The following is a 12,639-nucleotide window of genomic DNA, read 5'->3' on the forward strand; positions in this document are numbered from 1 at the left end:
TCCAAACACACTCTCCTTGCAGATTACAGCGGAATCGTTAATGCAATTTTGACCTGACTTTGATGCAGTACTCTATTGATGTGGGGTGACGCCGCAACAAAGCAGCAAGGTTAGACCTCAGCAGTGATTAAGCTGGAGTCCCTGAGCGGAGGTGTACCTCCCCCCACCCATACGGCTGCGGGGAGGTGCGGAGAGGTGAGAAGCAGCGTGGGGCGCGGGGCCGGCTCCGAGCGCTCCGGCCGCCGACGCGCAGCCTGTCAGGGATAGGGCAGGATGTTTGTTCAGCTCTGGTTTCGTGTACGCCCCTCGGGAAGATAATCCCGTTCAGCTGCTGAGCAGTCGGGTAATCAATCAGTCAATCACTCATGAAATCTGGTTTTGGCAAGCATCATCCTCGCCAGCCGGGAGGTGGGTGCAGACCAGGGGTCTGCGGGTCTGGTCCGCTCCCTCGGGACCCGCCTTCCTCTTTGGGCCGAGGGCACTAACGGGAGCTCCCCCCGACTCTGCTGGGACCACCTCCGCTCGCCTTCCGGGAGGGCTAGGCAGGGAGACTGAACCAGCCGCGATAAGAGAGTGAATAGAGCATCAGTCCGAGATCGTCCCCGCTCCCTGGGCGTAATGCTGAGCCGCGGGAGCGGGGCTGGGTCTCTTCGGGCTGTGTCGGCACTGTATATGCCAGGATATACATGTATATTTTATGTATGTGCATATAACATATGCATTCACAAACGGACAAACATCTCAGCCAGGGGATCTTCAAAACGTTCCAGCCACAGCGGTACCCAAAGGAGGGGGGAGAGGAAAAATAAAAAGACGGGGGAGGGAAAAAAGAGAAGAAGATTTTAATTTTTTTTTTTTTTTTTTTTTTTCCCAGGCTTCTGACTTACTCCGTGACTCTGATGCTTATCAACAGCGCGTGAAGATTGCAGTAAGGATCCTCCCTGGAAGGCGAGGAGGAGTGACTTGCAGGGGGCTGGGAGGAGGTGGAGTGCAGCGCGGCTCTCGCCTATAAGGAGGTGCCCAGCGCTCGGCTGTCGCTTCCCACCCAGCCGCCGCTAGCAAGGTGAATCGCCGCGGCGGCAGCCGGGGCAGGGAGCTCGGCTCAGGCGCTGCCGCCCGCGTCCGGAGCGGCTCCTCCAAGGGCCGCGGAGGAGGATCCCTCGGCCTCCCCCGGCTTCCCTTCACCCAGAGTGTTTGGATGCTGTATGGAGTAAATGAGCGGTGGGAGAGAGAGAGCACAGAGGCTGAGGGGCGCTCGGAGATCGGGACCAGGGGAGACAGGCGAGGGGCTGGCTTCCCCCTGCGGGGCTGAACATGGATTCCCGAGCTCTCGGGGGCTTCACTTTGCTGCTCTTCAGCTTATGGCACCTGGGATTAACTGCAACAAATTGTGAGTAGTGGGAGTGCAAGGAGTTGCCTGGGGTTGGGGCGGGGGAGGAAGGGATGGGGGAAAACTCTGGAAAAAAGAGGGTTATTGCACCATGACCTCTAAGAAACTTAGCTTGGCTCTGCTTTGCTGATGGAGCTCAGAAATGCAAAGTTGGTGCCAGACGGAGGGATTGCTCTCCACCGTCCTGCCGGTGTGGACGTGGGAGTAACCGGGAGCCGCTTGAGCCTGCGAGGAGCTGCTCGAGGGTTTTCCCGCACTGTTTGCTGTCATTCCGCTGGCCGCATCTTTTTGCGGTCAGTGTGGCCGCCGTTCACCCTGCCTCGGCTGCGGGCCACTGTCCGGGACGGAGCCGGGGCTGGAGTCGCACCTCTGCCTGGAGGGTCGGGTCGGTCCTTCTCTTAAGGCCTGCAATTTAGCGGGAGCAGTCTGGCTCCAGCCTGGCAGAGCAGCGCCGGTGGCACCGAGCGTCTTCCCCTGGCCCCGCGGTGCCGTCTGTTCTCCCGGGCGCTCCCCACAGGCGCGGCTGGGTCCCGAGGTGTGCCCCAGCATATTCTGGGTGGGAAATCGCTTCTCGCTCCCTCTTCCTCGGGAGAGCGCCTCGTAAGTTTGCCCACGTATCGCTGCCGGCCCTGCGGGGGTCGCTCCCCGCAGGCAGGAGCATCCCCCGTCGCCGGGCTTTGCGGTGCCGCGGCGGCTCTACGGGCGCTTGGGTGAGCGCGGTGTACCCGGGTGCCTGTGGTGCTGGCGGGTCCTGGAGCCCAGAGGAGAAGGAGGGGGTGCTCCGTGACCTGCGCCCCTGGGGATGCGCCGGGGGGAATGCCGCCAGGGGCGAGAGGGGGCTCCCGGAGCGCGGCCCCCCCTTGGCCGCGGCCCGTCGGGCGGAGCGGGGCGGGGGCCCCGGCGGGGCGCGGCGGGCGCGAGAGGGCGCTGTTGCCCCGCCGGCGGCGCGGGGCCGCCCCGTCCTGGTGGCCCCGGCCCGGGGTGAGCCCCGCGGGCACCGCCGGCCTCCCATCCATCCATCCTACCATCCCCTCTCCTGCCACTCCCAACGCTGACCGGTTTTGGGGCTTCGAGCTTTCTTTTTTTTTTTTTTCCTCCCCCCCCCTCCCTTCCTTGTCTGTCTCTTTTAAATTCTCAGTCAATTTAATTACGGTTAATATGTATTAATAACTTTCGTGAATACTAAACGGCAGGCGATTTGAGGCTGAGGCTTACTACTCGTTACTGATGCGGTCATAAAGTTAATTCCTAACACTTAAAAAGAAAGTCCGCATTAATGAGTTTTACTATTTCACGAGTGACAGTTTAATTTCCCAGTGCCAATAAACATTTCCCTTGAATACACACTGCTTCCTAAATGTTTAGGAGTCAATCTTTTTAAAGCATGATGATCAATGTTTTTATTATACTGTACAGATTTTACTTATTCATTGAGCAATGAATTAGCATGGAATCAGCTGTAAGTGCTTTCCCAGGAGCTGAGTGAAGGAGCCTGTGAATCTGTAATAGCTGCAAGTTCCCTAGAAACCTCGTTAGATTTGCATGTGAAGATCTCTGTGTGCTTGCATGGACCTCAATAATTGCATCCAGTATGAAAATTCATCACCTTATTAAATAAATCATCTCTGTATGGTGGAGCTCAGGGAAGCTGTGCTGTCTTTCTCAGTTTGGGGCCAAGAAAGTTATATATGGGCTAAAATTCTGAAGCAGTATCCTGAAGTATATTTAAATAGCTGCATGAAAATGCCATTGCTTTATAGGGTTACTGAACTTCCAGGTACTCAGTAAACTTTCCAAAAGAAATAACTAAATTCCATAAATGGGAAGATTCAGCGCAGGCCACTGTCAGGATCTTCTGTTTGAAAGCCAAAGTGCAATGGCCAAAGGAGTTGCGTTTGGATGCCAATACTGGTATGTTCACGATGGCTTCAACAGGTTTGTTTCTGACAGATTTTGTGAACAAGAAGAGACCTAGGGACAGTATTTACAATGGAAAAGGATTATGAAACTTATTTAGTTTTCTTCCTAGTATCTAGCATGGAATTAGTCTAATTTGTTTTTTTCCTTGCTTCTAAATTAGACAACTCTTAAAAATTATTTTCCTACCACTTATTTAGTTTCTGTAAAATAAAAATCCTGAGTAGGTCAAAATCTTCCCTGCCACTGAGATATTTGATTCCAATTTCCTCTTTGGTAATAGTTTTTAATTAAAGAAAGAATTTCTAAAGAAACTGCTTTGAAACACAGCTACTGGCTAGAGGTCAGCAGACATCATTAGAAAGACCGAAATTGCCAAATGCTAATAAAACATAAGAAATTCCTCCCACTTTGCTTTTTGCAATATTTTATTAAATTAGGTAAATAGAGTAGTAATAGGATTTCTCCCCAGGATACTAATTACTAGAAAATTAATAAATAGTCATGTACATAACACTGGAAATGTGTTGCATGCGACATCTGGGGGAACGGAAGCTTCTACATTTATCAGGTAGAAAAGGAGACACAAAGCTTTGCCTGCTATGTGACAAATTAGTTGCCCTTTAGCAGCATATTCTGTGATCTGAAAATGTTAGTAGCTTTAGTAAGTCTAGATTTACAGTTGTTGAGCACTGGTTTTTTTTCCATTTTTAAAGTTGGAAGGAGGGAGCAATAATAAAAAAATGAAAAGAAAGAGACATTAATTCATGTTTTTCTCAACCACTTTGCTATATCAGTTCAGGGCTAGTCTGCAGCTGCAGAAAAGAATTGCAGGAGCCATTAGTGACCTTCCACCTGATTTGATGTTGCGTATCTTTAAAATTTTACCTACTGCTATTTTACACCTTATGCCTTTGTCCCCCCTACTTATATTTTTCTTGACTGGCTTTTCACATGTGGTCAGGAAGATATAGCAGATTAAAACACCTCCTGGTGAAGTGGCACCTTCTAACTCCCATTGCAAGTTATTCTCAGAAATTACTGCATGTGTCTGTTCCAGAACTCAGCCTCTCTTCCTCCCACAGAATCACTAGCATTTATTATTCCATTTCACTAGCACTTTTTAGCTGATCCTGAGGCTTTTAACCCTTTTACTTAAACGCAGTCATAACTGTCAGTCAAAGCAGCAGAAATTCAGTGTGTGGTAGAATCAGACGTCCTATTAAAGTCCTTACTGAAATATATGGTCAATGTGCAGTCCGCTACTCCGCAGTAGATTTAGAGTGGCCTTACAGGATACATCTGTCTTTAATAACTCTGTTCAGTTAAAAGATAGGCAGTGTGTGTTTGTATTTTTATTTATTGTGAAATAGAAAAAAGACCTGAAGAAATTATACATTTTCTTGGACAAGGAAACTTTTTTTAGGCAACAAGGGTGTTCACTCTGATTTTAGCTTTCCTTTGCAGGGATAGTAATTGTACCAGAGTCAGACAAATGTAAGTGAAAACTTACAGGAGAAAATTTGACTCTGGATACTTGAGGCCATCAAGATCAGGAGGTATATTTGGGATTTGTAACAGCACAAATGAGACCTGTCAGGTCAACTGTGGTAGAGGCACGAGGTCTCTTAAACAGTGACCTTTCTATCTGTGTGGTCAGAAATGCTAAGTTTTAAAGAGATCTGCTGAAATAGGTAGAATATTGATCATCTGATCTCAGTTTGTGGCTCATATGCTTGCAGGCTCAGTGAAGAGGATCTGACACATATCTCTGGCTTTTCCTCTGGCAGCAGTACTTAAATATCACAGAATGACAGAATATGCCAAGTTAAAAGGGACCCACAAGGGTTACTGAAGTCTGACTCCTAACCCTAGACAGGACCATCCCCAAGAGTCACACCATGTGCCTGAGAGGATTGTCCAAATGATTCTTCAACTCTGTCAGGCTTGGTGCTGTGACCACTTCCCTGGGGAGCCTTTTCCAGTGCCCAACTACCGTCTGGGTGAAAAGCTTTTTCTAATATCCAACCTAAACCTCCCCGACACAACTTCAGGCCATTCCCTCAGGTCCTGTCACTGGTCACCCCAGAGAAGTGATCAGTGCCTTTCCCTCCTCTTCCTCTCATGAGGAAGTTGTAACTGCAATGAGGTCTCCCCTTGGTCTCCTCCAGGCTGAATAGACCAAGTGCTCTCAGCTGCTCCTCACACAGCTTCCTGTCAAGGCCCTTCACCATCAAATATTCTTTACAAGAGAATAGTGTTCAGGCATACTTTCCCCCTGTTAGTTTCATATCGGGAGAAAAACATATACAAATGTTACTTTTTCATGCCTTCAGATGTATCAATGAAGAAATGGTATAAAATAATGAGATTTCCTGAGAAAGGCTGTGAATGTCCCACTACTGATCAGAGCCTTTCTTGCATGACTGTTACTATCCAGCTTTCAATCAGTTTGACTCAACTAGCACTCCTTGGCTTTGAATCAGTCTAAAAGATGGTCTTTCCAAGGACTACAATGGTCTTTGGATTCTGCATGCACTAGGCAGATGGCATCACCAGCCCACAGGAATCTATCCAGGGTTATTATCGTGGTATCAAATACATTGTCTGCTTGGACATTTTTCTTTTCTTTTTTTGCTCTTAATTTCATGCAAATGCAGCAGGTTTTTCCTTATAAATTAACAGCAAGAACAAATTGTTTTCAAATGTGCTTGGTACATCTGTACGAAGTATAGACTTCAAGTGGAAAATATGGTGATTGGGTAGAATAACATACTTGTGAAGCTCTCCCAGCACATGGCATGTGCAGACTTCTGCCAGCACTCCAGTCAGTGTAGAACTAGTGATGGTTTTTTAATCACTGTAATCATTCTCTTACCAATGGGAAACTGAGGCAGTGTATATAAGCAAGAGACAAACGTTCAATCAGTGTGAGAATCTAAGAATCTAGAATCCTTAGGGATCAGTTGAGTTGATCCCATGTGGTGCAGTCATGTCCCGTTCTCTGTTGTTAGTTCATATTCATATTTGCCCTGCTATATGTAGTAGTTTCTAAATCCATAGATTACTCCTCATTTCCTCTTCCCCTCCTTCTCCTTTCTCTGCTGCTATTTGAAGCAAGTGGAGTTTGGATAGCTGAATACTGAACTGAATAAGAATCTGAAGGCAGTGGGAGCATGGGGTAGCATTTATTTATTTTTAGCCCCAAAAATGGATTTTTGATAGATGTGACAGGTTTCAGCTTGCTTGGCAAACTTGAATTACTGTCTTACCAACCCTCCCCTATCCTCTTGAAGAGACAAGAATGAGAGAAACAGAGAACTGCAGGTGTATCTGCCAGTATCACATGTGACAGGCTCTCTCTATATCTGCTTCCCCTTGGTGTTCCTGCCCCCGGAGTTCTACCAAGCATTGCAGGGAGTGGGCTGTCTAAGTAGGGCACCAGGTAACCTACTGTGCTTTTTTTCTGCTTTTTTTTTTTCTTTTCTTTTTTTTTCTTCTTTTAAATAAAGGACTCTGCTAGGTGTTTTTCCACCCCCAAAATTAGGGGAATGATACTCTGGTCCCGTAGCATTCACTTTTTCAGACTAATGCTGTCTTACTGATACAAGGGCCACATTTGCACCGTGTCTCGCTGGACACATCTCTTCTGGGTCTAATGTGAGAAGGAAAGAAGAATGCAAAAGAGAAACAAACTGGTCGGTCTGCATGAACATTTTCCTTCTGCTATCAGTAAAGTGTCTTTAAGAGACATGAACTGTTTCCTTTTCCTTCTTCACTAAGCTCCCTCCACTCAAACCAATAAAGAAGAGAAAAGAATAATCCTGACGTAATAAAGGTTTAAAATCACAGGCAATTCTTGGAGGCTTTGAAGGCATCACTTGGTAAAGTAGGAAACATCAGCAGACCTATTAGCACATCTCTGTAAAGTCAGAGGGAAATGAGAATTTTTTTTTTTTTGTATGCAGTGCTGCGCTGATATCATTGATAATTAATTTACTTGTATTAATCTTGTCTCTGAATTTTTTAATTGCCCCGTGCAGGTTCTCTAGGGCTGTTAATGCCATTTGTTCGCTAGATCAGTGCAACTGATGATGTTTTAAATAATGAAAACAATCCAATATTAGAATCTAGAGAGGGGGAAAAATGCCAAAACATTGATTTATTTATTTTTAATTATCTGCTCTGTTAAGCAGTTAAAAAAAAATTAGTAGTTCCTAGTGTGGTGATCTAACTGTCCTGAATAGATATATTTAGATATAAGCAGAAAGTATCTAAGATTTTAACAGGTATTTTCTCCAAAAATATAAGAAAGTAACTTAGTAAAAGAGAGAGCTTGAAGTCATTTGCAGATGTCAAGAAGGATTTTGCTTGATCTGTATTCCAGGAGGGGAAACCCATTTTTCTGGCTGTGTTTTGTCTTTGCATGATTCTAGCTTTTTCTCTACATTCTTGCAGATGCCTTCTGGAATTTGGATAGCTTGGTCCATTTCCTACAGAACTTTGTGCCCAGATATTATCAACACAGGTTCCGAATAAAGCCATGGAAGTCTGTATGAACCTACCTATTTACGATATTAAATGGATATTAGAGTACTGGCTGGTTCACTTATTATATTGTATTTTATAACCTGTGAATTAAAACCTTTAGAATTGGTTTTTTTTGAATGTACAGTTTTAGTACTTTAACTGAAAATAAGGTACAGAGCTCAGAGACAAAGTGGCCTTCTAGGTAATGGTAAGTTTTGTTTTATCCAGTGGTGCTCTACCGTAATAAAGACCTCACCAGTGTTCAACTTCACAGTCTGTAGTGCAACCCAAGAGGTCTCAACCTGTATAGTCATTGAATAACCCCAATTACTACAAGTGTACTACAGACATGACAAGAAGATGTGATGTGTTCATGGGCATCTGTGATAAAAAGGTTTCTTTCTTCTGTGACACAAGTTGTCTGTGGAAATAGTTTTGGAAGAGAGATGCTTGTTCTACTTCTTTTCAGACACTGTATATGAATTTTGGAGACTGTTTCTTGGTTGAGACTAAGGCTTTAGTGTTAGAAAGAAATGCCAAGAAATTATTCACATGGCAAAAGCAGACCTAGAGCCCTTAGTCTCCTTCTGTATCAGTGGCAGTATACCATTTGCCCTCATTTTGCACGTGCCAAATCAGAGAGGAGTCTGACTTGGAATCACACCCTTGTGTGGTGCTGTTCTGCAGGTGGGAGGAAACTTCTAGTGAACTAGGGTGAAAATGTCTTTTTTAAGTGAACTAGAAGATTTTTCCCTCAGTTTGAGTCTAATAGAAACAGGCTTTGGATAACAGCAGCTCAACAACTTCTGTTTTGTCAGGAATGGAGATGACTTAAGTAAATAGATTTAAAGTAGCATTCAACATCATCACTGGGATTCAAGATGTGCAGGTTGTGTCAACTCCAGAATTGTGTTGGTGTACTTGTCTTGGGCTAGGAAAGTCCAGATTCCTGACCATAGAGGCTGGCTTATCAATGAGATGGAAGTAGATGCTGGAGGTTTGCTGGGAAGAGTCTCTGTGACTCCCTCCTGTCGTAGTTAACATCAGACACATTATACCAGTGATTAGCTAATAAAATGCCATCACCATGTCCATGCTGGACAACATAACTATGAATCTGAGGTTAAGGAGTATTCTTAATGAGCGTCATTGTTATATAAATTCCTAGGAGCAATAACAAGGAAAAGCTAACTTTGTAATTGCTCGGTGAATACCATTCAAGACTATAAAAGGTTTTTAGTAGCTGGTATTAATGTACTCTTTTCCAAACTCTTAATTGCCTGGGATCTGTGATATCTTTATGACATAAAGAGTATAGAGTTGCAGTGGGACGCACTACATTCCATTCAGCTTGGTACTTAGGAATACTCAAAAGACATTCAGTAATAACCACAGCAGCGGAAGCTGCAAAGAACAACTGGTGTCATTCTGAGGGACACTTCCCTTTTGACATGGGTAATTAGGGTTCAGCACAGAGCTCCAGTACATGAAATGGAATGGTGTTCAATGCTAACCGCTGTGGCGCTGCAGCAATTGGACTGGGAAGGAAACAAATGTGTTTTCATTCTCTCTTTTATTGTGTGTATTGAGAAAGATTGAGTGTTGACCCTTAGGAATTCTGGAGCATAAATTTTTCTTCTAAAACTATTCAGTGCACTGTGTTACCAATATAGTAGTAAATAATAGTAATAATTTTCAAATGGGTAGAATCCTCTCTTTGTTCCCAGCTGGGCAATAACGGGTTGATAAATGCAGTACTGCCTGGATAAAAATTGGCTTGTTCCATTTACTGCTCTAAATGGTGAAGCATTGTTCCTCGATGACAATGGTTCTTCACTGATGACAGCTCGTCAGCGCTCCAGGAACAGATAAATACCTTGTGATCTATGTCACCAGTGACATATCTGTAGTCATTCCCATATTAGTTCAGTGATGTCTTTATGTTTTGGCCTCAATTGCCCCCACTTCTGATGTAGATACTGAGCAATTGCTCTCTATCCTCCTTGGTCATAAAAGCAACCTACTGAGCATTAATATACAATTTTCTTCCTTCCCTCCATGCAAATGTATCACTGGAACAGCAGGGGGGAAAGCACGTTTTAACTGGAGAATATGTATTTTGTCTGTAAAATTATACATAAGAAATGGAGCAGGAGATGGAGTTTGGGAGGCGTAGGCAAAGAGGGGAGGTCACAAAGAATGTTATTCCAGCTGCCCATTACTAGTGGCAGCTTCCTAATGCACTCTATGAGGAGGGCTCTGAATTAATGGTCCGAGTGTGTCATGAGTGGACAGTTAGGAGTAACACATTCATTTGTAGTAACCAGGATTGATTTATGAATAGGACAAAAGGGACTAAATAAGTTATGAAAATGCATGTTGTAGATTTTATTTCTCCCCCCTGATGAATAATTCATCCTCTTCTAGTATCCGTGAAAACAAAAACATTGTGCACATAAGAACCCATTAAAAAAGTTAATCCCACAAATGGCTGAACATGGAGAAAATCAGCTTTTATTTTAAAAGGTAGATTTACTCAAATCTTCTCTAATTTGATTTGCCAGTGGGGTATAATTTAAGTCAAACAAGTTGGCAGCATTAGTTGCTATATGAAGGTCTAAATATTTAATAGATTTTGATAAATGTCTGCCCCACAGGATAACGAGCTAAGGAGCACTCAGTCTCCACAGTGCAGAGGGTAAGCTAAACCCAACAGAAATGGGAAGCAGAATGGAGAGGGAGCTTCTGTTCACAGGATATGGTCCTCCAAAACTGGCCTTGGGAGAACTTGTATTGCACCTGCTTTTCTGTCTCCTGCAGAGACAGCCTCAATAAGTAGTGACAGTGCCTTTTTAGTCACTGTAAGGCTACATGATCTCTACATGTGTGTGAAAATGCCTGTAGTGAGCCTTTTTTAGTCAGAGTTCATTCTCTGGGATGTGCAGGATGCTGTTTATTCAGATAATACTGGTGGGCGCCTACCCATCTCCTCCCAGATGGACATGTCAGTGGGAAGGGGAGCATCAGTGCCTCTAAAGAGACTGGTGCTCCAGAGGAGCTAAGGTGTTCTGTGTAAAGCTACAAAGGAAATCTCCGAAAAAATAGAATATGAACTTGGGTGTATTGCATTCTAGGTGGGCACATTACCCTTTGACTGCCCTACCCTAGGTGCAACTGCTATGTGGACACGAAACAGCATCAGAGAGAAGGGAGAAACCTCACACAGAGAGAACAGTGGCACTGGATTTCTACCTAACTGCCCCCCAAAATTCAGAGGGGTTGGTTTGTGTTGTTTTATTATTTTTTAATTTTGTAGAAAACTAGGTTGCATTTTAATTTTAGAGGAAGAACCTCCTTCAGCAACCCTGAGGAAGATTAAACAGCTATGGCATTTTTCACAGAGACTGTTTGTTTGGAAAAGAAAATGAAAATTTGATGAATTTCAATCAGATGTAGCTTGCAGCATTCAAATATTTATAGATTATCAAATTCTCTTTTCCCAGCTCTGCTTCTTAAGTACAGAGCTCATCTTATATGTAATATTAATTCTCATTATTCTTAGACAGTTATTCACTGAATTCTTGTGCAGACTCAGTTCATCTAGAACCTGGTCTAAACTTCCTGCAAATGAAGGAAATAACTTGAAGTTGAATTTCAGATCATCTTGTCCTCAGAAATCTGTTCATCCAGCATGCAAATCCTTGTTATTGTTCTCCTGTGAAGTTTATTTTCCTTAAAATCTGACTGGCAATGTGTGCAGTAGAAGTTGTGTTTGTACCTGTCAGTAGAAAGAACACTTCATTTTCCTGATGGTTGTTGTTCCTTTTGAGAAAATCATATGAGAGTGTGTTGGCTTGCCCTACTGTCATATTCTTTGCCAACCTTGTGTCCAGCTTACTGACAATATAATAAGCTAAAGTTGCACACACTTTTGCGTACTTCTTCTTGCATCTTTTTATGAACAGTTGTTCTATTTCCTGAATCCTCCTGTTCTGTTGATTTGAGATGAACACTAGCCACTATAACACATAGGACTGTTATGTGATAATAGCTCTTCACAAACTTTATAGAAAACATTTCAAATTCTTTGAAAAGCTGATAGTCCAAGGTTATTCCTGCTTGTATTTCTTCCAGGCAGGTATGAGCTCACATTACTGGTGCTCCTGGGTCCACTGATGAAAATTGGTTCCTGCCTAGAAACCATATAGCTAGTTTTTTGTTAATAACATTAGGTACATGGGGTTGCTAAATTACTAACATTAGACATTTTAACTATAACATGAGATTTTTTTTTTTTAATCATCAACTCTTTTCTTTTTGAAATCTACATTTGGTATCTGACACTGTTCCCCAGGGCCTCCTCCAGAGAGACTGCGCATGAGTTGAAGTAGTCTTTTTACTGCATCATTAGGAGTATGGATTACAAACTCCTTTACACACCCACATTCATCACAGAGTGTTTGCAAAAGCCCACATTGTTTTTCAGACAAGCAAGGGAGATGTATTTTTCATCCGTACTTTTGCTCAGGAGTGTTGGTTGGCTCTGTTGGGCAAGGTTAACCCATATGAAAGGAGTTGCCTACTTTCTTGAGACTTCAGTAGAATAGAAGGAAAAAAGACGTTCTCACTAAACACGAGTCATTTTCTACTTAAGCTTTTGGAAGCAGGAGGTATCAACTGCCATGACTCATCTCATTTCACAGCGAATACATGTTGTTTCACTTCCTCTAACAGGCTTGATCCAAACATCGCCAGTTTTGCCATTGGATTGGGGCATCAGTGACTTGTGTGCACTAAATAAG

At 43.8% G+C, this 12,639-nt stretch overlaps 1 protein-coding gene across 2 annotated transcripts in view; it reads left to right on the plus strand.

The window, feature by feature from the left end:
• The first annotated feature begins 1,035 nt into the window (after nucleotides 1-1,035).
• The window catches only part of CNTNAP5 (contactin associated protein family member 5), a 293,699-nt gene continuing 282,095 nt past the window's right edge, over nucleotides 1,036-12,639 (plus strand). The window contains exon 1 of one of the 2 annotated variants that reach the window (XM_039381219.1): nucleotides 1,036-1,390. In XM_039381219.1, the coding sequence (XP_039237153.1) occupies nucleotides 1,315-1,390 (76 nt within the window). In that variant the 5' untranslated portion in view covers nucleotides 1,036-1,314. The remainder of the gene's footprint in view (nucleotides 1,391-12,639) is intronic. The other variant, XM_039381218.1, reaches the window with a different exon arrangement.

Source organism: Pipra filicauda, unplaced genomic scaffold (genome assembly GCF_003945595.2).
Source record: "Pipra filicauda isolate LSUMZ 115617 unplaced genomic scaffold, ASM394559v2 scaffold218_size1660888_pilon, whole genome shotgun sequence".
In the NCBI taxonomy this organism is placed as follows: domain Eukaryota; kingdom Metazoa; phylum Chordata; class Aves; order Passeriformes; family Pipridae; genus Pipra; species Pipra filicauda.